A 24,747-nucleotide genomic window follows, 5' to 3' on the forward strand; every position below is an offset into this window, starting at 1 on the left:
GGGGAGAGGTCAGGGGTGATAAATAAGACAGACAAACGGGAAGAGCTTTTGTCAGGGAGAATGAGAGTGAGAGAGAGAGAGAGAGAAAGAGAGAGAGCGAGTGAGCGAGAGAGAGAGACAGAGAGAGACACAGAGAGCAGGATGCTACAATAAGGAGGATATCTTGAGAAAGAGAAGGGTAAATGAAAAAGAGAGAGAGTACGATTGAAGCAGATGAGAGACAGAACCAACAGAGAGAGAGAGAGAGAGAGAGAGAGAGAGAGAGAGAGAGTACCTGTGAGTGGACTAAGATTTTGTGGACAGAGAAATGACCCGTGAGATGTCTGGTTCCCCTTCCCTGTGAGTCTGCTCATCTGTTGTGGACACTAATGAAATGGCTGTGTATGGGTTTCTGGGCCTGGTCTGGATCCTGAGTGTTCTGGTTCTGTGTCTCTGCGGTAAGATCTTTTAAACCTGTATCTGGACTTTTTCTCTCTCTCTCTCTCTCTCTCTCTCTCTCTCACACACACACATATATTTCCCCTCCTATGAGCATTAATGACTGTTATTCATGACTTATTACAGAACACTAATCTTTTCCTCGCGTTGTGCCAGGTGGAGAGTAAATCTTTCCTTCCAAACAATAGAGACTGAATTGATTGCTGAATTTGTCTTGAGGCGGACTGTAACGTCGATGTTGTGTCTTAGATGAACAGCTCTGCCCAAAGGGAGCACAAATCCACCTGGACAGCCTGCGCTGCTATTGGCTGTCAGCAGCTCCATCATCCTGGCCGCGGGCGGAGGTGGTTTGTCAGAGGCATGAGGGCAGCGGACTGGCCGTGCTGGATACTCTGGCGCTGCAGACCTTCGTACAGAAATCGTTTCCAGCGTAAGAATCAGAAACGTCTCCACTTTATTACCCCTCGGGCTCTGTCCTCCGCTATCAATGTCGAAAATACTGTCCGCTCTGTTTAACCGAAGTCAAACTGAAACACAGGTGGGAAGAGCTGCTTGTACACCACCGATGTTTGTTTGTTTGTTTGTTTTTCTCAGTGGAGGGTCACGCTTATGTTCCACTTTACACAACATGACAGAATGTTAGATCATTTAGATTTTATTCATACAGCGCTTTTTTCGACAGTCAATGTTGTGTTTTTTTGTTTTTTTAAAATGAAAATGAAATAAAACATTTGTCTGTTGACCTACTGCATACAGAGGGGGCTCTGTCTGGATTGGACTGAAGCAGGTGGTGAGGGAAGAGCAACACCAGTCAGTTGGTCTGGGCCGAGTTAATCCCCAGCCCAGGGACAGAGATCAGAGCCCCTGTACTCAGCTGGACCTGGGCACAGGACACAGGAGGAACTGGCCCTGTGACAGAGAACTTCTCTTTATCTGTGAAAAGCAGATTACAGGTACTGCACCTATATCTGACACCTTACCGCACTGAACTTAGACATCTGGCAACATTAGCAAACACAGTCATTTTAAAGGGAATTTCCTCAGCACTGGATGATCACAAACATTGTAGGTGAGGGGGAATAACGACAGGATATGGTAAGTCTGGTAGTGATAAAATTCACTTTCGTAAAAGTTTGAGGGACTTTTAGAAAACAAATGACAAATGTGTAATACAAAAATGAAAGGATCTAATCTCCACTGGCCACTAGAGGGAGACAAAGAGCCACATTAAACAGACTAGAAAATGACACGAACAATCACAGAACCTGTGTTAGGTGAAAGAAATAGCCTCAGTTTAAATCTTATGTCAATTTTCTGTGTTAAATGCCTAATATGAATAATATTGTCTCTGTCCTTCTGTGTTATTCTGTGTCTGTTGCGTGCAGTTTCCCTGCCGTCGCAGGACAGCTATGTGACAGGGCTCCCTTTAATGAGTGGTGTATACACACTCTCCCGCCTCAGTGCCCTGTCTGCTTCCCATGATATACAGGAGCAGAAGGTCGAGGTAAGAAACCACTTACCGATCAGGGTTGTTTTTAATGTTTTTAATGACCAGAGAGGTCACAGCAAGGACAGTGTCTGTACTGGTATCACAGGTAATGATAACACACCATCTGTCAGCGGGTCCTTTCATTCCCAGTAGTCTGAAGTTGGCTTCCTTATTGTTGTGACCTTGCACTCTGGGCCACTGGTCTATGACAGAATAAGGAAAGTCATAATAAAGCCTCTGTGGGACATTCATGTCATGCTTCAATGCTATCACTTACCAGTTTTATCAGAGCTTCAGTGACTTTAGTCTGAAACGGGCAGAAGAAGAGGAGCTATGAACGTATTGGGACAAGCCCTGATCATTCAAATATGTCATATGTATTTTCACCGGGGTCTGCAGTCAGAACCTTTCACTTAATGGGCAATGAACATGTAAAGTGTCTTCTGACCATCAGTCGTCCTGCTGAGCTGTCAATCATGTATTCACACAGGTGTTTCTGTCGTCACATTCTCGTTCGCTTTCTATTTATTTGTGAAAACGATGTCGTTTTGAATGTGTTTCAACGTCTCCACAGATGATGCTGTTCCCAGGTCTGTGGTTTAGCCATGAAGGCCAAGTGCTGTCTGTGGATTTGGTAGCTCAGCCTAGCGAACAGCCAACCGTGACTAAAGTGCAAATCTTACGCCCTTACTGTCATCCAAACCATCACCTAGTGCCTCCCGGTAAGACTCCAGATTTCAGTTTTCACTAATGCGCTGTAACAGTACTGATTGATAATGGGGGAGACAGACTGCGGTGTTCATTGAAACATCGCGATGATAAAGAGAGAGCGGCCATTTAATCGTCCCTGACACAGAGACAGAGAAAACCGTTTTCAAGGCCTGGCTCACAGGCAGGGTTCTCTTCTCCAGAACATGTTCACATGCTCATCATTCCAGAAAGACAGACCATTAAATTCCCCAGCGCAGTAGTTCTAAACTCCCCCCGACTGGGAAACTCTCAAAACAGCATTTTTTTTTTCTTTTTTGGCTCTGGTCCTGCACTATTATAGCTAATTCAGCTTATCTGCTGATTACCTAACACTTGGCTGCCTGAAGGAGTGTGTGCTGGTTCCTGGCATCGGTCAGAATGAGCAGTATGGTAGATCCCCAGGAGTGGAACTGAGCAGCACTGGCCTGGGGCAGGGGGGTGCTCACTTCCATACCTGGAGGGCCAAAATCCTGCTAATACCTCTTAATTAGAGGCTGATTCGCACCCGGAGAACAAACGCGGGCACTCCACAGCCTAATTACGTTCCACAGTGGTCGGGTGACACGAAAACCAGCAGGACTTTGGCATACTCCTACCCTGAACCAATGTCTCTCGGTGTCTCTGTTATCACAGTACAATCACATATTGGACTTTTTGACCAGATTCAAGAAAACCTAATTAATTTGTCTTTGGTATCTCGACACCATTGTGTATTGTGTGAAATGGCATTCACTCGGCTGTACGCCGAGTGCCAAGTTCCTTAAAACATTTGCAAAAACAAATTAGTACAAGCTACCTGAAAACATAAAAAAAAGATTGCCTTTTGTGTAATGGGATATCTGCCCTTTTCTCTCTCTCTCTCTCTCTCTCTCTCTCTCTCTCTCTCTCCCTCTCTCTCTCTCTCTCTCTCTGTCTCTCTCTCTGGCTTAGGCTGCAGCCCTCTGCTAAACTCCTTCAGCTGTTGCTCTGTCCTTCCCATGTGTAACACGACTGGGGCCTGTCCCAGTGGGCAGTACTGGTGCCCCCTGCTGGAGATCTGTCTGCCTGTCACCAGCCCATGCAGCCCTTACCATGCACTCGCTGAGGGCAGGGTTTTCCACGTTCCCCCCCGTTATTCTGCAACGCCTCCTTTCTACCACCTAGTGGCAGATGTGACATTGAGAGTACCCCCAAGCAAAGAGCTCATCCAGATAAATGTAAGTTAGATCATCTACTCTGGATGATTTGGAGGACGTAATGAACAGATTCCTCAGTGAAATGCATATATGGATGTATGAACGGTGCTACAATAAATGATAGGCACACAGCAGTAACATGATAAAGATCATACTGATATGTCCTCCCGCTGCATCAGGTCCCGTTGGAAAACCGAGGAATTACAGTGTATCCGGATGACGTCCTCGCAATCCAGCACACCAGGGGGGCCGGAAATTTCCTCCGCTGTTCGGGAAGCTCCGAGTCTGGCTGGCGGCAGAGTTACCTTTCTCTTCCTGGTCCTGAATGGGGAGGCTGGTTGGAAGGGGGGCTGACCACTCGGCCGAGTGAAGACAGCTGGGTGGACGGGGTGACGTGCGATGTCCGAGTCATTTATGCGGATGTCCTGTACCACTACGCAACGCCTTCAGTGACTAGCGCCAGTCACAGAGACCTCAGTGGGACTCAAACCGACAGCCCAGTCAAACCACAGAGCCCAGTCTCAGAGATCCATGTTGTGTATCCAATACCTGACAAAGAAAACCAAATACATTTGCTGGTTAACGTCCCAACACTCATCGTGATAAAGATCCTCTCAGGGCAAAGTGCCACCAGCTCCTGGTCAGCCCCAGTGTCCAAAACCAGAGTTCCCTCTTCTCCCTCTTGCCCAACAGGGATGCCTGAATCTCACAGTAGCTGTAAGAGGGATACCCCTGACACATGGTTCTCTCACGTTTATGTGGTGCTGACCAGAGAAGGCAATCATACCCTTGACATCACTGTCTCCAGTTCTGTGAACTCTAAGTCTCTAACTGTAGGACTACACGCACACCATCCTGTGAGTGGGCTAGTCATCCACCCACAGGGTTTCTTTCGAGTACTGGTCGGCATTCCACAGGTATTACACACAATCTCTGCTCTCATCCCATCTAATAACATCACTTAGTGTTGGGTCTTTATTTTACCTGTCTGTCCCTCTGCCAGAACATTCTTTGTTATGTGTACACTGTAGGTTCCAGACAGGATGCAGAATTTTGGCACTGCTCAGTTCTTTGTTACCTATTCATTCTCACTTTTAAAAACTGCAGTTTGCATTTAGTTGCTGTTTAAATTTCATTTTCTTGGTCTTTTTTAAACATAAAGGTTGCATCATGTAGGTTTTTGTAGCCATTCAATTTAAAGGTGTTTTTTTGTTGGTTGCAGTTGTTCAGGGCAACTGTAGTCAGCGGCTCATCAGTGAAGTACACGTGGGTCATCGATAACCTGGACAAGTTTGCCTACACTGGAGAAGCTTACAGTGTCATTTTCAAAAAGTCAGCAGAGTACAAGCTAAGGGTAAAGTTGAATCTCGTGTCATATTCATTCAGCATCAGTATACAATCAGTTCTAAAGTTGTAACTTTGGTGTTGACTCACTGCTGCATATGTTACATATCATTTAAACCATATATATGGAATCCTGATTTTGTACAATGTAGATAAGCTTTATCATTAAACTTTATCACATGCTATCATGATGAATATTTATTCTGTTTTCTTTACACCAGGTCACAGCAGAAAACCCTGCAAGTTCTGAGTCTGCAGAGGTTACGCTCACAGCTGATATAATGAAACCCCTCACTGATCTATCCTTTCTCTCCATTGAAGAAGTTGTCACTGTAAATTCTTCCAGTCTCTACACTCTCAGAGTCAAGGTTGACATCTCTATAGATGTAACAATCAGGTTTGTTTTTACATGCAAGTTTTTATGACTTTTTGTTTAAAAAAAATCATCAGAAATTGCAAAAATTGTAACCTTTGTGGAACAAACTTGATTCTGTCAAATGAATGTCCTGTGGATGATAAGAGCTCTCTGTATTTGAAGGTGGGATTTTGGTGATAATTCCTCCTCTATAAGCCACATTCTGTCAGCTCCACTGGAAAGGACAGATGGAAGTCTGGACCTGACAGAGAGCCAGATTTATTTACAGGATTCTGTCAACCATACTTACCTATTACCAGGTAATTAACTGCATGTCAGACAGTAATATAAGATCGCACTGAAAAAGATTGGATTTGGTCAAAAACAATTTACAATTTGGCCTTTCTCAGACACTTTTATACCAAAGGGACTTACAATTAGTGCATCAATCAGGTTTAACTACCTAATAAGCAAAGACCACAGTAAAAATGCATCTTAATTATTTTCAGTACTACACTCCTGTACATCTTTCAGCATAGAGACAAGGCTAGTACATATTTTCTTTTTTGTTTTGTTTTTGTTTGTTTGTTTATTTTTTGTTTTTATAAAACATAACATAAAAGAGAGGTTACACTTTAGGAAACAGGTGGATTCTGAAAAGGTGGGTTTTCAGTCTCCTGTGGAAGATGGCGAGAGACTCCCCAGTCCTGACTGGGTGAGGAGGGTCATTCCACTGCTGCGGAACGAGGGCAGAAAAAAGATGTGGCTGAGTGGAATGGCCGCCAGGTTCCCGAAGTGAACCATAACAAAAGGGTATTTACGTGCATCACACAAGCATTCATTCTACTGATTTAATTTCTTTTATTTCCATTTCAGGTGACTACACACTGAGAATAGAAGCTCACAATAAGTATGACCATTTAGACAAGGCTGTGAAAATTAAAGTACGATTCCCGCTGATAAGACTGCTGGTCTCACCCACCACTCAAGTTCTTCAAGTCAATCAAACATTTCTCTTGGAAGCCTCTCCATTGCCATCTCCTTATGGGATTGCTTACACGTGGAACTTCACAGATGGCTCTGCAGAAATTACTGGATCAAGCAGCAAACTAAATCATGCTTTCAAGACAGCTGGTATTTTCAACATTTCCATATGTGCCAACAACACGCTATCAGCTCTGACCACCTGGGTAGTAGTGGAAGTAGTGGAGGCCATTTCTCATGTCAGTTTGAGTTCCAATGGGCCCAGTGAAGTCAATTCTGTCACTAACGTCATTGGCAGAGTACTTTCAGGGACCAGTCTCAAATGGAGCTTTGACTTTGGTGATGGATTTGTTCTCAGAGACCATCCTCAGAACTCAGCCTCTCACATCTACACGTCTCCTGGGAGCTACACTGTTCAAGTGACCGTTGCCAATGCGGTCAGCAGTGCAAGGCAGTCAATTAATGTAGAGGTGTACGACTTGGCTATCAGTGGAATCCTACCATCGGGCTGCTTTATGAGTGGCACAAAGACAACTCTGAGCGTGCTGCTGACAGGGAATATCTCACTGCTAACGTTGCACTGGAGTTTTGGAGACGGGACACCGTTGTCTATAAGCAAAGGCATTTCTACCATTTCCCACACCTACACAACCCCTGGGATTCATCCCATTAGTGTTACTGCTTTCAGTCCAGTGGGATCTGCTCATTATCAGACTGATATTTGCATTGAGGAGCCTCTTGTGGATGTAAAACTGCTTTCACCCCAAAGTGCTGTTCCACTGGGTGAAGAGATGTGTTTTGACGTGTCTGTCTTTCCCAGTGGACATGGTACTTACCAATTTTTGTGGCATAACAGTTCCTCCAGCAAACCTCCAATAAGAGGCGAAACTCATCGCTGCTTTGTTTTCCAAAAGGAGGGGACACATGATATTATTGTGGATGTTAGTAACAAAGTAAGCAGCAAAACAGCAAAAGCAACCATCACAGCTGAAAGGCGTTTGTCAAAACTCTCGGTCAAACAGGAGGGTGATCCTGGTGCACTGACTGTGAACAAATCTTACTCCTTTTGGGCAGAGGTTTGCTGCAAAGTTAATGTAACTGTTCAATGGGACTTTGGTGATGGCTCTCCCAAGAAGGAAGGTCAAAATCAATCACATGCGTTCAGTTCTGTTGGCAAGTTCCAAGTCAGTGTCATTGCCTTTAATGCAGTCAGTGGAGACTCTGTGACAACAGATGTTGAAGTACAGGGTCTGTTGTCTGACCTGGTAATATATACTGATCAACCATTTGCAGAAGCTGGGAAAGAAATGTTGTTCACGGTAGTGGCAAATGACATGAACAATGTAAACTTTTATTGGTCAGTGGATTCCTTCACCACACCAAAATTGGGAACTTCAGAGTTCAGATATGTGTTTCTCAAAGCAGGAGTCTATATGGTCAAAGTCACTGCTCAAAATCACATAAGTCAGAAAGAGGCGACCAGTTCAGTTGAGATCATAGAAAGAATACAAGGGGTTGAAATCGTACCTCACAGTCTCGTTTCCATGAGATATTTTCCAACACAGGAAATCATCCCAATGACTGCTTCTGTGACCCAAGGCACCAACTTGACCTACCAATGGAATATTCATCAGGACACAATTAATAATACTGTTGCTCTTGACAAAAATGTACAGCTATTTGCAAGAACTCCCGGTGACGTATCCATCAAACTAATGGTTTCCAATGCTCTAAATTCAGTGGACAGTCATGTTTTGTTGCGGGCAGTAGAACGCGTTTCTGGAGTAAGTTTGTTAACACCTATGACCGCAGTATCTGCGGGGAAATCTGTGAGGATTTCTGCTGGTGTGGAGACTGGATCTGACCTTCAGTATCTCTGGTTTCTTGACTCTGGCCTTCTGCCAGTAACATCTGATGTGCCCTTTGTTTTCCATGTGTTCAGAGCACTTGGATCGTTCGACATTCGAGTGTCCATCTCAAATGTGTTTGGCTCAAGGGATGCTACCAAGCGAATTACAGTGCAGGAAGATGTCTCTGAGGTCGCGTTTGACATAGATGGGAAGAGCAGTCCTTTCTTTGTCACAACAAACAGCCTTGTATTGTTGCATGGCTCTGTTTATAAAGGAAAAGCGCTATACTGGGAGTGGACAGTGTCCTTACCAACAAGAAAGTCTATTGTTCTGGGAAACAATGAATCAGTTAGCTACTCCTTCATGGATGTTGGGGATTATTGTGTGTCACTGAATGCCTCAAATGATGTCAGTTGGCACAGTGTGTCACACATGGTGACAGCTCAGGATGCCATCCAGGGCCTGATGCTGAACGTAAGTCACCCCATTGTCTGTGAAAATGATCCCATTAGCTTCACCCCAGTTCTCTCTCAAGGAAGTGATGTTTGTTTTACTTTACAATTTTCACCAGGGAATTTATCCGTGGATCTTGTTCAGAATGATTTCACAACTTTAACTCTTCCACTTGGAGAGCACTTGGTCACAGTGACAGCAAAGAACCGTGTTAGCAGTTCTGCAGTGTCTTTAACTGTGTGGGTAGTGGAAAGAATTATGGGCCTCCATTTGGTTAACTGTTGTTCTAATGCTCTGGAGGCATCAAAAGAAATTAGATTTCAAGCACTGGTTAGCAGTGGATCTCCAACCAATTATCACTGGTCTTTTCACTTGGATGAGTTCAGTACTTCACAGGCTCTTGGGCGAGTGGTTCTCTACTCACCACCTCGCAATGGATCCCTGTCGATCATGGTGGAAGCTGACAATGGTTTCTGCTCACAAACATTAACCGAGCGAGCTGTTGTTCAGTTTACTGTGAGAGAAGTTCAGCTTGTTTGTTCCTCAGATGGAGCTTTCGCAGACAATCCCATCAGTTTCTCAGCCATTACAGATGGTGGCGACAACCTGAGATTTAAGTGGGCCTTTGGAGACACTGGCAGAGAAACCCTCATAACTGAATCCAATAGTGTGGATCACACATTCAGTGACCCTGGGTTGTTTTTAGTCCATGTAACTGCTTTCAATAATGTCAGTCAAGCCTCAGCAGACTTACCAGTTGAGGTCAAGAGACTAGAATGCTCTTATCCCGAAATCTACCTGATCCAGGAACAGTCTAAAATTTTCAAGTCCAGACCAAGCTACTTTGAGGCAAGAGTGGATCTAAAAGGCTGCAAATCATACAAGACTGTCTACCTGTGGGAAATCTTCACGGATCCCAGCTGTGCCAGAGAAGTCAGAATCTCCCTCCACTCCTCAGTAGATGTGTCCACTCCTCTTCTTTTCCTCCCTAAGAATACACTCGAGGTCGGCGAATACGTTCTCAGGTTCTCCACTATGCTTCAAGGAACATCTCTAAAACAGCACAACACAACTAGGATCACTGTGTGTCACAGCCCGCTGGTACCCCTCATCAAGGGAGGCTCCCACAGGGTTTGGTCAAGCCACAGTGATTTGACATTAGATGGGACGGATTCTTACGACCCTGACGCTGAGTTGGAAGTGGATGATCTTTTACAGTTTCGGTGGCATTACACTGTTCTGGTAATTGTCCCTCAAGGACTCCTCACTCTCCTCCATTCTTGCAACCACGCTCAGAATCACACTTAACCTTGTCTCTGTTTTTAATTACAGAACACAACAGAGCCTCCAGTTCCCAGCCTTCCTGATAACACTGTTAAAAGAGACAGCAGAACCTTTATTCTGCCCAGTAAAGCACTACAACCTGGAAGAGTGTACCATTTCACCCTCACAGTTCAGAAAGCCCGCAGGCCATCTGTCTCCACAACGCAATCTGTCAGTGTCTATTCAATGTATTAATTGACAGTCTTATTGTGACTTTAACAAATGCGCTATTAGTGAAAAGGGTTATGAATGGTCTTTTATGTCCTTTTACAGATTGCAGTGCTTGAAGCGACGCTGATTCCTGTGACTGTGACCTGTGTTTCCTGCCGCTCCCCATTCTCTTTTCACATAAGTCACAGCCGGTCTATTGTCCTCTCAGGTCACAGTCCTCTTCACAGTGAAAGTGTTCGGGTACCATAAATATTATTATGCAGTCTGCATTAGTGGTTCATTTGATATGACTTCACAAAAATCAAATACTCTGAAATTACCTTCTTTAAGCATCACGCAAATGTATTTCTGTAATTCACAGTACAAATGGATGGCAGAGGACGAGAGAGGCGAAGCTCTCAGATTAAATGAAGTTACAACCTCAACTGGGGACACATCTCCAGACCTGGTCATCAGACCTGGGCTGCTACAGAATGGAATTAAATACGTCTTCAGCCTAAATGTGACTCAACCAGCCAGGAGGTTATGGGGATCTGCCAGCATCACTTTATTTCCAAACCATCCTCCCTCTGACGGTTCCTGCACCATTACTCCTAATGACACTATTCATCTTTTGGAAACCATGGTCTCTTACAGTTGCTCAGGTACATTTTCTCTTGGTGGCTCTTGACTTCACTAAGTTTTAAGTCTTTGCTTGACCCTCTGATATTTGCTCGGCTCCCCAATGACAGGTTGGGTGGATAAGGACAACCAGTCATCGCAGTTGATATACACACTGCAGGTGGCACTTTGTGAATGCAGTGGGCCATTGTGCCCCATGGTCACTCTGTACAGGGGCACTCAGGACACATTTGGAACCCTCCTGCCTCTGGGCAATCAAAGCACTGAGAGCAATATTTCCACTGTCACTGTGCTGGTGCACATAGAGGACAACATGGGGGCCACAGTCACACCACTCAGGAGGTAAGCCTTCTCCTGTTCAGAGAGTGTTTTATAAACATGGTTGACCAAGTATTTTATTGTATGCACTGCACTGGTGGTTGAAATTGGTGTACCTCTCTGTTTCTGTAGGAATCTGAGAGTTGTATTGCCTGCAACTGCTCAAAGCACAACAGGATGGCTTAAAAACAGGAGCCAGTCAGAGTTGTGGGCTTTGCAACAACAAGGCAACCCTCAAGATTTCATCCCATATGCTGTCGCCCTTACTAGCCAGCTCAACCAGGTAGACCTGCAAACCCGAACCTGAGGGGGTCAATTGTCGTGGTCACAAAAACCACTGTCTCAGCATTTTACCTGACTGAATATAAGGGAACGTCTGGTGTCCATCACACTGGCTACACCAGATTCCAAGACCCAATGACACCATTTTACTACAACAGGATAAACTTGCCTTTATTTGTTCTGAGCTAACATCAGAATCGTGAATATTTCCTCCTTCACAGATTGGGACCTGGAGTCCTAAAGAGTTTGAAGACAGGGCACTGATTCGTGGGAATGTGACAGAGTCTTTGGCCTCTCTCCCAATCTCCTCTCTTCATGATGCCTCTCAGATCAGCTCTGCTTTGGCTCTAGTCACTGTGAGTGAAGCTTTTATTTCATAGAATTCGTATGGAGCATCATGTAAAATATCAACAATCACAGACAGAAGAAAAAACTGATTTTGTCCCTTTCAGGCTGTCCCCAGTGAAGTGATCTGTGAAGGCTGTGAAGTAAAAGTTCTGAAAACTACAGAAAAAATGATCAAAATGATTAAAGAGCAAGTTGGACCTGGAGATATCACCGCCCTAGACACTGCCGGGAATATTCTGCGTATTTTAAGTAAGATCAGGATGCTTTACCCCTATGTCGTGAACTTTGAAATACTCACTGACAGTGCATGCAGTGTATCCATGTTCTTTATCTGTAGGCAGCTTCCTGCCAGTGGGACTGAAGCCCAAAGATGCGTCAGGCCCACGCGGTGACCACATGAACCCCAGAACCTCCAAAACTGCTGTGTCCGCTTTGAGCCAAGTAGGAGAGCTCGTGCGCTCTCTGATGCGTACCCGAATGCGAGGGGAGGAGCCTCTGTCTTTGGGCGTCCCAGGGATCAGTGCTGTCGGCGTGCGAAGTCACGTCTCCTCAAACCTGCTATGCACAGACCCGTCCAGTCGCTGCCACTTCCACGTCCCTCCAGCGCTGAGTTCTAAGCTACGGCAGGAAAGAGAGGAGGTGGTGCAGATCCTTCTGGATGTGGACACAGCTGGGACCCCTTTTATTCCACCTGCCCAGCCACCGATCTCCACTTCGCTGGCAGCCATGGAGTTTACCACAGCGGAAGGTCACATTATCCCAGTTGCTAACCTTAGCCGGGACAGTGCAATACGAGTCACTCTGCCCAATCGTCTTAGGAAGGACTGGGACAGGTCATCAGGAATCAGTGTTACCCTGCCAGCACAAGGCAGCGTGAACTTCACTGTGAAAGCACTAGACATCAACCCTCATGCTGGCCTCTACCTTGCATTTAACTTCAGTCTAAAACCAGGTGGTGTGTGCTTTCTGAAGCCTGTAGTTCACAAGGCACATGGACCTGATGACATGTGTAACATAAAATGTATCATTTAAAATGTATAATGCAAAATGTGTATTGAGTAGTTTTTCTAGGGGTTGTTTTTGTTTTACATTCTAAAACTAGTCTGATGTCTTTATCCTTCAGACCTTGCAGTACCATAATCTGTGTCTGTGTTTGTGTATTTGTTTGTCTAGGAACTGTTGAAAAGAGCTCTGGCCACATAAAAATCTTTGCAGGTATCAAACCAGTGCCTGGACCGTCCCAGAATGCTCTCATAAGAGAGCTCAACCTCTCTCTCTCGGCCGAAGCTCCATCAGTGGAGAGCACCATCTTCCTTACACCCCTGTGAGTTTCTGGTACTGACAGGCATGTGTGTTGAGTCTTATTATGTCACTGATTTAAGGAGTGATGCTCTGGTAATGAACCAATCTCATTTGTCATTCTAGTTTATCATCTGTAACTGATGTTAAATGCAAGGAGTAGATAGACCACATATCAAACTTGAAACACACCCCTTATACACATGTTTTTCCTTAGACATCTGATGGGTTTTGTTACCGGTGTTAAGCTCTATCCACATCCTTCTTTCTTTGCATGTGTCTCCCTGCGTGACTCTACAGTCTGAATGTAACAGCCCAGGCTCTGTACGTGAACCTGAGCAGCTCTCTCAGTGGTGGGTCAGTGGACGCTTCAGTGTGTGTGTTCAGTTCTTTATGCCAGTTCTTCAGCGTGGAGCAGAGTCGTTGGAGCAGTCACGGCCTGAGCCCTCTGAGTGAAACCAGCCTTAACACGGCTCACTGTCTCACCCGGCACCTCACTGCGTTTGGCGCCAGCCTTTTCGTCCATCCAGATGCTATCGTATTTCTTCCACCAGTATGTTTCTTATTTTGAGAGCTTTACAACAAGCTTAGATCACCACAGCCCCGGTGCATATGTTAATCCATCTTCTACTTTATGCCTCGGCACTCTGCCATTCTGCTTTATCCTCATTTTTAGTGGGTTTATCTTATTAAACTGTCTCTGGTGTTCAATGAACACTTCACTCTTTTTTAAGCTCCATTCCTCTTTAAAGGCCTAGATCCGGATAGATAGACAGATAGATGGATAGATAAATAAGCTAATGATATTCTCACCTGTAAATCTACGTAACAACAGCATAATGTTTTATTGTTATTCTGTTAGTCTCAGGAACCTGTGAAAAACATGGTTGTGGGAATAGTGTGTGGGGTTCTGTTGACCATCCATCTACTGGTGGGTCTCATCGCTCACAAACTGGACCACCTGGAAAGGCAGCGTCTCAGCTCCACCCCACTCTGTGGCCAACTGGGTCGCTACCGGTACCGGGTCCTGGTCAAAACAGGCTGGCAGTATGGGTCTGGTGAGAAGGACATCAGGCACAATCGGTTCTATAGTTAGAGAAATCAGTACAATCTACACAAATGGGATTTGATAACTAAATGAAATCTACAGTCTTCACATGTTGATTCTTAATATGATATAACATTTAAATAGGTGATTAATTTCTGGACTGTGTTTATAACACTGTAAAAGCTAACCATTCCCCTATTAAGCTATCATTAAATTTGAATAAACCTACAAATATCTGTTTTATAGTGATTTGAACAATTTGCCCATATCTTATTTATATGACAGTAACCATCTTCCATAGGCACCACAGCCCATGTTGGGATCAGGCTGTACGGAGTGAGTAAAAGTGGGTTACGCCACCTGCAGAGAGAGGGGGCTTTTCAGAGAAACAGCCTGGACGACTTTCAGGTAGAGACTGATGCCAATCTGGGAGAAATCTGGAAGATAAGCATCTGGCATGACAATACTGGTGAGTGACTATGTGTGCATGATATTCTGCTGGTTAATCCTGTGCAAGAATACATGAAAACACATGGACATATAAACATGAGCAAGAACACATGAAGCAAGTCATGTGATGTTGTCTTGACTTGCTTCATGTCATGCGTTGTGTTATGTTGTGTTGTGTTGTGTTGAGTTGTGTGGCGTTTCACTGCGCTGTTGTATACCGTGCTGTGCCATGCTTTGTTGTGTTGTGTTGTGTCATGTTGGACAGGTTTGGACCCGTCCTGGTACCTCCAGCATGTGGTCGTGTGGGACATGCAGACAGATAACCTGTTTTTCTTCGTGGTGGAGGACTGGCTGTCTGTGGACAGGGAGAAGAGCTCAGGAATGGTGGAGAAAGATGTGCTGGCCTCATGTAAGCACAGTCCTCTCCAATGAAGTTTGAGATATTTCTTCAGAAACCTCTGATTTACCGATTTCCTCTTCATTGGACTTAACTGCTACAGTAGAGGGTATTCAGTCCTGGAGTGCTGGTACCATGCCTTTTACTTAACTCAGGAGTAGCCAGCTCTCCTCCAGGACCCCTTCTGAAGATCTAATCACTCCTCCTCCACCACCCCTAATCACTCCTCCTCCACTACCTCTAATCACTCCTCCTCCACTACCCCTAATTACTCCTCCTCCACTACCCCTAATTACTCCACCTCCACTAACCCGAATCACTCCACCTCCACTAACCCCTAATCACTCCTCCTCCACTACTGCTAATCACTCCTCCTCTGCTACCCCTAATTACTCCTCCTCCGGTCAGGGATAAAACAAAAAACAATCGCCAGTCATCACATCTCCAGGTAGAAGTACATCCAATCCTGGCAGAGGTCAGAGTTGCAATATTTAATATTTTTATAATAAAAATGTTGTCATTTCCATGTTCACCTCAGAACCAAAACAACACATTGCATGGAGTATGTTTCGCAGCAGTTTTCACTCTCTCCTCCTACCTCCTCCTGTTCCAGGCCCTCAGGAGCTGAGACAGTTCTGGAGGGTTTTCCGCGCCCAGATGGTGTTTGGTCTGGTAGAGCGCCACCTGTGGCTGTCGATATGGGAGCGGCCTGCCCATAGCAGCTTCAGCAGGGCACAGAGGGTCGCCTGCGGTGCCATGATGCTCCACTTGTACCTGGCAGCAGGAGCTGTGTGGTACGGAGCAGTGGGCACAAAGGAAAACAGGTCAGAGACAGTTTAATTTCAAATCTTTTAGCTTTTCGGAGTCTCTAGATTCAAGGCATTACTAGAATGTTAGAACTGCAGCTCTCATTAGGGAATCAGAATGCTATTTCCGCCTACCGCCCAAGCGATTCACACCACACATTCGACACAAGACCAAGCAACACAAACGACTAAGAGCCTAATTAGGCAGTGAACACAAGTGTCACAGTAGCATGAAAAATGTGAAAAATGCAGTGTATTTATGGATACAAATTTGACTCCTAACAAGATCCCCTGAAATTTGCCTCTGTTAACAGATCCTCAGTCTTCTACACTGGGGGAGGATTTAAAACACACACATACACACCCACCCACACACACACACACACACACACACACACACGCGCTATGTCCAAACCAGCATAGAACACTGCTTTTTTGTTCCAGCAATCCAGTTTCTGCTCAGCTCCTGGTGAACCCAGAGAACATTTTAGCTGGGATGACAGTGGCAGCTGTGATGTTCCCTGTCCAGTGTATCCTCAGCTTTCTGTTTTGGAGGACACGGAGTAAGGTATTGCACTGTTTGGTCCAGTTTTTAATTAGTGTTCATACAATGTCATCATCATTCCAACCACCGCATTACTGCTCACAGACTCTCCACACACTCTAAGAATACAGTGATCGGTGATTCAGATGATAATAAAGAGTTAATATATGTGTTATTTTGTTTTATTCACTGGGTCATAAGGGTTTGTGAGGAAAGGTTAGTGTAGTGTTATAACAAAAAAAAAAAAACAGCAGCTCACCTGCAGAAGAAGTCTGCAGACACCGGCTTCCTATGGCATAAATTCACATAGATACCGTCTCATGCTTTTAGGGTGTTTGGAAATATTACCCTAAGCTCATTCTATCATATCCTCAGACATAGAGGATAAAACTACCTGCAAGGCATTTCATTATACATTTTTATCTGAACATCTGTTGTTTTATAGCATCACACCACTAGGTGTCTCTGCAGCTCAGTCACTGCCCGTGCGAGTTGAAAACACACAGTACATGAACGCACTCTCTTCATTCCAGGTGTGTGTGGATACAGAGGTGGAGGTGCCTCCATCCCCCATGTCTGACAGTGTGGAAATGGATGTTTACCTGAGTCACCCCGTGCTCTGTGGATCCTCTTTCCTCTCCCTGCCAAGAGGGACGCAGTCCTCCACGCTGGACGGTCCATCACCATTCTCTGTGAGACTCCCTGCACATTTGGCTTAAATATTAGTTATAATAACTCCTAAAACCACATTAAATGTATATACACTTATGCAAATATACAGAGATGTGCTATCCTGGAACACTGATTAAATGTAGTAATTATTATTATTATTATTATTGTTAGTAGTAGCAGCATTACTGATAGAAGTAGTAGCGATGGTGGAGGTGGTAACAGTAGTACTAGCAGTAGTAGTAATAATCACTGTGGTCAGGAATTAATAAAGGTGTGCACTGTCCTAGGAGTCAGAGGGAAGCAAACATCTGGAAACAGAATTCTGGAATGCCTTTAAACTGGGAGATGAGAGGTACTGAAAAGGCCTTTCGTCTTTGCTGGATGAATGCGTTCGTATATCTGCGTGGCGAAACGGCGCTCATGTGCCTTTTATGTATTTCTGTGTTTTTCAGTGGAGTGAGTCAGTGGCAATCATGTGACAATATGTTTGGCCTCCCCGAGCAGACAGGCCCCACACGCCTCCTGAAGAGAAAGAGGGCTCTACTGCAACTACAGTTAACCTCACCGACCTCTGACCCTGTGACCGGTGACCCTGCGAGGTCCCTGACTCCACAGCAAAGTGATATCACTTTCTCTGGTCGGATATTGACTTACCCTGTTTAGCCAGATGTTTATAGCCAATCCAATGGCCTGTTTACACCAGTCAGAGTTTAACTGTGGATAGGGTATTAATCATTGTGTCCAGTGGTACAGAATGTTTATGAAGTCCACATGTAGTAGTTATGACTTGCTTACGCAGGTTCCATGTGGTCTTCATGAAAAAGCCCCTTCAGATGGAAAAGTCCTATATGATTGACTGATTGATTGATCTGTTGACCAATTCATTGTTTGCCTGACTGCCTGGTTGATTGATATCTGCTCTCATGGGAGGAAATTCTCCACTTCCTGCCTGTTAACACAGGTCCTGCCAGCTCCGCCTCCAGCTCCGCCTCCTCTGTGCCTACACTGTCTGACAGTGGCCGCTATTCACCCAATGAGATCACAGCCTCTGACCTGTAAGCGCCCCCTCTTCTCTGTTTTATACAGTGTGAGAATTACCTGTAACAGAACCTTTAACAGAACCAGAACATCAGCTGGTTTATCTCACACTTAACAATGGGCTCTTATATTAACTGACTCTGTAATGTTCCTGCACTGCTTCTGTTAGCATGTACCATTAGCCGCTGTCCATAGCGGTTGGATTTTTTCCACAGGTCTTTGTTGTTGCACCTGTTGTTAGTATTTTGCTGTTAAAATGTTGCTGTCGCTGATATTGTTGATCTGTTTTGTGCTGGCAGGCAGGAGAGCTCCAGCACTGACTGGTCAGAGCTGAGTGTGGACGAACCTGTCTGTGATGAGGAACTCGTTAAGTCTCCATCTTCTCTTTCCCTGCTCAGTGTTGCCAGTACATTTCTCCCCAGTCCTCCGCCAGACACCATCAGCACGTGCTCCAACACACGCATAGGTGGAGCTCACACCAAATTATAGAGAACAGAATCTTTCGCAGAAAACTCACTTTCTGCTTTACAAATCAGGCCTATGCTTTTTCAAACCTTGTTTTCTTTTTGTGTACATAAAATGATTTCTTTCTTTCTTTTTGCTGTTTCACTGTCTTCATCACCAGTAATTTTCTGTAAATTTCATTCAATGTGCATATCAAACCTTCATCTTGTCAGGCGTTGCTCGTGGCAAACCTGGTTGGTTCCTCCCCTCCTGGGTGCTGAGAGTTTCCTACCTGCTGGTGGCTGTGGTGCTGGGGAGTAGTCTGGCTGTCATGGGCCTGTATGGAAGCAGGTTTTCCAGCACTGTGGTCCTCATGTGGCTCCTGTCCTGTCTCTCAGCATTCTTCACATCAGCCCTGCTGATAGAGCCACTGAAGGTCAGGTCACCCTGCCTTCCCATTCAGCGGGCCTTTCAGGATAGGGCTTTTCATTAGTGTAGTCCTGAGCTGAATTTGTACTCTTACTCTCTTCAGAATGTGAATTTGACTCGTGACTTGTGGGGAAAAAAAGACATTCATTTCAGAGCATTACACTTTGCTGACATTTTTATCCAGGGATACTTGGACGAATGATTTTAGGTGCCAAAGATCTACATACATTTAGGATCTCTTTGTTTTGGGATAAAGTAGCAGTAAACTGTTACACTTGGATTCAATTCCATAACCCTGTAGGTGTTAGTTCACAGCCATTACCACTAGACTACTAAAGTTAACAGGTTCGTGAGGATGTGGATAAGTCTTGGAACTTCACATATTTGTCACATTTACTTTAAGACATTCAGAAGTCCTCAACCTCCCTACAGGTGTTGGTTCAAGCTCTCTTCTTGGCTGCTGTGGTCAGACCAGTGGATCCGGAGGTGGAGGACCTGCTGGCTCAGGAAATACCTGTGAGAAAGATGAATGAAGGTCAGGTGGGCAAAGTACGCCCACCCTACGGGTACGGCCTGCTCCAGGCCAGGGAGGAAGCACGCAAAGTACGAACACTGAGAGCCCTAATGAAGGTGAGACCACATCCATAAGACATCCTTCCACAGTCTGCTACAAACACTGTGTTTAGACATATCTGAGAAAACATCTCCCACTGGTCTAGCAATCTTTGCTCCTATTACCAATCGAGAAATCTTTGCATTTGTTTTGGTGATTTCTGTGTCTGTTTTCAGAGCTGCATGGTCCATTTGCTTTTCCTTCTGGTTGTTCTGATGGTAAACTACCAGGAGACTGTTCCGGAAGCTAACAGCAGACTCCTCCACTCTGCGGTAAAACTCTCACTGCTCAGAGTCACACCAGGGCATGTGGACTTTACGGCATTAGAAGGGTGAGTCTCCACTACAAAATGAGAAAAAGACTTGAAGTTTTTGCCACCTCACATGGTCTGCAGACATATACCCAGAAAAATCAATAGCTCTTTGGAATACAGTTGCAGTCAAGTGGTTATGGTATGCAATTGTTACACAGTAAATTAATGTGGGTTTTGAGCTGCATATGTTTGCTTGGGCAGATGGCCAGAGACTTGGCAGTGGCTGGATCAAAACCTGGTGTCACATCTCTACCACAACCCCTCCCTCCTCCTGGTTGGGTTACCGCGGGTACAGAGAGTGCGATTTCAGGACTGTAAGACCTGTTAACCTCTCTCTGTTAAATTTGTTTAAAGCATAAAGAACTACTGAAAGAAGTGATATAGAAAACCTATGTGTTTGTTTGTGTGTGTGTAAGAGAGTAAGAGAGAAAGAATGTGTGAGAAAAAAAGAGAGAGAGAGAGAGAGAGAGAGAGAGAGAAAGAAAAAGAAAGAAAGAAAGAAAAAGATTTAGCTGGATTCAATATGGCTAGTGGGATCGTCTTTCTAAGTTCATTTCTCCTGTTGCTTATCCAAGTCTGCGGGGGAAACTTCAAAGATTCTTTGAAATTTGGCTCTCCATCTTTGATGCTGACTGCACCGCTTTCGTCACACACCAACACTGAACATCAGAGAGGCTCAAGGCCTCGCGATTCCACTGCTCCTCTCCTCTCATGGTGAGTCATCTAGAGAGCTCCTCAGGCCTGGAAAAAAAAAAAATAGGACACGCTTGAATGCCAATGATCTTCTTGATCATTTATACAGTACCATATATTCAGGGCATTCGAGAGTTTGACCTCAAGATAGATTTCCACCATTCACTCAGAAGAGCAAGCGTCTGTGAGCATTTGTGCTCTGTGTTTAGTCTGCCTTTCATCAAGAGAAGATCTCATTTTGTTAACTGTGATCTGACCGGCTCAATTCTCTGAAAGCCATCTCACTCTTTTTTTTTTTTCTCTGCCTAGTTTAAAAAATGTAAAACTTCTGTGTTAATAAGCTGTCATCTTCATGTGCTCAGTGAAAGAGAGGGAACAGTCTTGGGAAACAGCAGCGTATCCACTCGCCAGATCTTGAGTGATCTACAGAACATCAAGTGGGGCACACGAGAGTAAGAAGTTTGTACTTCTGCTGAAGGACCATAGTACACGTTCTGCCCAAACTATTAAGGATAAATAAACACAAATTAGGATTTTTCAAAGCCTTCTTTGCTGATAGAGACAGTATTAAATTTAATTCCATTGCCAAGGTCATTGTCAGTATTGTTCAGCTGATTGTTCATCAATATAGCAAAAATGTTTACAATTATATGTTTTGTTTATAATGTTTATAATTATAAATTCAGATTGAGAATAGATGTCATTTACATTGTAATATATTTGTAATGTAACATATTATATCCCATGTAATATATTTGTGCCCATATGTTAGGATGGAGGGTGTGTTTGTTGAGTTCACACAATATCACAGAGAAACTGGACTCTTTGTGTGTGTGAATTTGCTACTAAAACATACTCAGACAGACAGAATGTTCTCTTCTGTAAGCATCCTGCCTTTCTCCATACCATCACCTGACTCTGGACCAGACCTACACATCGCACTAACGGTAATGATGGTATCTCCCCACTCCCTCACTCTGAGAATGGTTGAGAGAGTCCATGCTCATGGAATCTTCCCGGCATTCATTTGCTATCAAAGGCCTGTTTTTGTTGTTTATGTTCTGACATTTTGTACATCGGAACATGTCTGTGTAGTTGCACACACAATGGCATAACCCACTGAGACTCTCTGCACTCTACGTTTTGGGCACCTGCCAAAATTTTTCAAATCTGCATGGTGACTGTACTGTGTCATCAGTAGACCTAGAGATCTCTTGTGCTGGATACAGGGAACCTTGCTGCATGGTGTTTTATCTGTAATTTATATTATATACAGTATGTTTAACTGCACTTTCCCTTCATTAGGTGCTTCTGCTGCTGTTTGCTCTGTTGCTCCTGGGTACTGAACTACGGACGGTGGTCAGAGAGCGTATTCAGTACCTGTGGCAAGGCTGGAGATGGTTCCAGCTGTTGTTGGCTTTACTTTCATTAGCGACTGCGTCCCTACGTCTCTCATTTCTCTCCATGGCGACAGCTTGCCTTTCTGAGCATGTCTCAAAGCCAAGTACCTTTACTGACTTCTACAGCGCCGCCCTCCTGGCCAGGAGGTCTTCTCAGTTTGCAGCAGTTTTACTCACTTTGCTGATATTGAAGGTACTACACAGATTCAGTCAAAGGGGATATGTTTTATAATTGTTGTTGCTGTTATTGTTGCATGTTGGTTTATCTACAATTCAGATCAACATTGATGGACGGTTACAGTATAAATTAGTACCACAAAAGTACTCTCCAGTTTTAAGAAGTCCTAATGGTTGCACTCTGTAAAATCCAGTATATGTTGGCATTACTTGCTGTGAAACTCTTGTTTACTGAGAGGTGGTGTTTTGTAGATGGTGGGGACTTTGCGTTTTGTGAGAAGATGGGTGGTTTTTGGGCGGGTCCTGAGACAAGCCTGCAGGGAGATTGGTGGAGCTGCTCTCCTGTTGGTGCTGCTGCTCCTGATGTTCTCCCACTTGGGCTCACTGGTATGGTGCTGCTTGACACACCCATCATACTCACAAATGAGAAACTGCTGAAACTGACAAAAAGAAACATTCTGAAATTACAGACCTCATTTTGCTCTTGCATTGCGGTCTGCTCCACCAGCTGTTCCATAATAATTTAGCACTTGAACCAATACAGATGATATGGTCATTAAAGCCTTAAATGGTTCAATCAGAGTCACAACTCCACAGCTACAACTAATCTGTTTAGTGGAGGGTGCTCCCCAAAATAGGGCTTTAAGAAAAACTTGTGTATTTATAAGTTGCAGAAACCAATTTCTCCCTTGCTGTCTTAGCTCTTCTCAGGCACTGTGGAAGGCTTTAGGACACAGGAACAGGCCGGTTGTTCCCTGCTGCGCTTGCTCAGGGGGCGGAAGGTCCTGCGTCGTCTCTGCAAACAGCATCCAGTGGTGGGGCCGCTGTACTGCCTGTCTGTGCTGGGCACGGTGTTCTGTGTCGTTGGACGTCTCTGTGGGGTCGTGTTAGTGCGGATGTATGCCACGGTTAAGGCTGAGATCCACCGACCTTCCATTGAGCCCCAAGACTACGAGATGGTGGAGTTCTTTATCAAGAGGCTCAAACTGTGGATGGGCCTTAGCAAGACTAAAGAGGTACTGAGACCACATACATCACTGAACCAGAGCTTTTTAAATGTAGACACGAAATGAATGAATGTTTAAAAATAAGGAACAGTGTGTTCTTCCATATGCATTTACTGTGTAGTTCACATATTTTGCTCTATAGTTTATTTATTGTTTTGGCATAGTGAATGACTGCTTAATGGTCTTTCCACTTACTGAATTTTGCTGCATAGCACTGTAGGGATTCTTTCTTTAGTATTTGCATCAAACTTGTATTACAGATGGTATTAATATCATATATTCAGGAATGTGGTGTCTGCAGGAGTCTGCACTGCTGTTTTACTGACTGACGGTGTGCACTTTCTGTAACTCTGCAAAATACTCTGGATCTGCTAAACTAATAAATGCAAATGTAAGGCTCAAAAACAAACGTTTTTGGAGTTGACCGCTGTTACTATGGCAGTAAATCCACCACTGGGGACTTTTATATCGTCAAGCATTTTTTTTCTTTGTATGAAAAGAGTTTAACCTTTATCCTCATCGCTCTCTTCAGTTCAGACACCGGGTCCAATTTGAAGGCATGGTGTCGCCACCTTCCAGAACCTCCCAGGCATCTGAGAAATCCCGTCTGTCCGACTCTGTCAGTCCGACAGAACCTCGCCTTTCCTCCTCTGCCTCATCTCTTAACTCTGACACTTCCACTGTGTCTGATAGCTATGATGTCCAGGCGTACCTGGAGCGCCTGTTACCGTGTGTCGACAGCCTCTTGGAAGGCTTTGACAGAGTGAACCATCTAGCAGGCGAAGTGTATATTATAGAGCTGCAGCTCCAGGAGGCTCAGAGCAGAATGGCTTCAAAACAGAAAATGCAGGAACCTCATGGGGTGACAGCGGTGGAGTGTGATGCGACTCCATTGACATCGCCCCCTGTTTCTTCTCCATCATCCGCCCTTCCATTTGTCCAAGCTCCGCCATCCTGTTTCCACTCCACCCCTCCACGGCGTGCTACCCACTCTGAGTCTACAGTCCTTCAGACCAGCTCCCACCACATTGGTTCGATTAAAGACCCGGCACCTAATGTCAATATTGAACTCAGCAGGTTCCCTAGACGGAGAGCTTGGCATTCAGGAATCTGTCATTCAGCAGATGTCACCCAGAGATCACCCAGGTCTCGACGAAGCGTATCCATACCAGTTCGACCCAGGAGCGAAGAAGGGGACAGGGGACCAGACTTGGATTGCCTGCCAGTCAAGAGAACAGCATGGCACCCAGAGACTTCTGAGGCTGGGAGAAAATAACATCGAATCAATGTGACATACAGAAGATCAAGGTTATTCAGCTCTGGCCCTGGAGTAAAAAAAATCCTGCTGTTTTCACATCTGTTCTTTAATGAAGGACTGTTTTTTTTTTTATAAATAGCAGACAGGTTAGTGAGCCATTTGATCAGTGGTATGTGGTCACTGAAACAAAAACAAGCCCTTCTAGATTCTTGGGCGAAAATAGAGCAGTCCTTTTGTAACTGATTATATGAGAAATTA

The 24,747-nt window shown here is 44.7% G+C and overlaps 1 protein-coding gene across 1 annotated transcript; it reads left to right on the forward strand.

Annotated features, from left to right (window-relative positions):
- The first annotated feature begins 373 nt into the window (after positions 1-373).
- On the forward strand, positions 374-24,507 carry pkd1b (polycystic kidney disease 1b). Its single transcript, XM_030775165.1, is given in 42 exon segments — positions 374-437; positions 688-868; positions 1,195-1,391; positions 1,824-1,942; positions 2,502-2,649; positions 3,608-3,873; positions 4,032-4,769; positions 5,075-5,206; positions 5,418-5,593; positions 5,735-5,871; positions 6,428-10,080; positions 10,171-10,332; positions 10,435-10,572; positions 10,694-10,976; positions 11,064-11,295; positions 11,404-11,554; positions 11,775-11,909; positions 12,006-12,150; positions 12,239-12,853; positions 13,075-13,225; positions 13,501-13,753; positions 14,063-14,258; positions 14,550-14,717; positions 14,964-15,107; positions 15,709-15,919; positions 16,346-16,469; positions 16,979-17,137; positions 17,405-17,480; positions 17,575-17,754; positions 18,079-18,172; positions 18,455-18,621; positions 18,833-19,035; positions 19,461-19,658; positions 19,818-19,972; positions 20,156-20,268; positions 20,530-20,668; positions 21,010-21,099; positions 21,420-21,594; positions 21,953-22,240; positions 22,477-22,611; positions 22,926-23,240; positions 23,764-24,507. Coding segments are annotated over 42 exon segments (12,150 nt in total).
- The last annotated feature ends 240 nt before the right edge of the window (positions 24,508-24,747 follow it).

Source organism: Chanos chanos, chromosome 5 (genome assembly GCF_902362185.1).
Source record: "Chanos chanos chromosome 5, fChaCha1.1, whole genome shotgun sequence".
In the NCBI taxonomy this organism is placed as follows: Eukaryota; Metazoa; Chordata; class Actinopteri; order Gonorynchiformes; family Chanidae; genus Chanos; species Chanos chanos.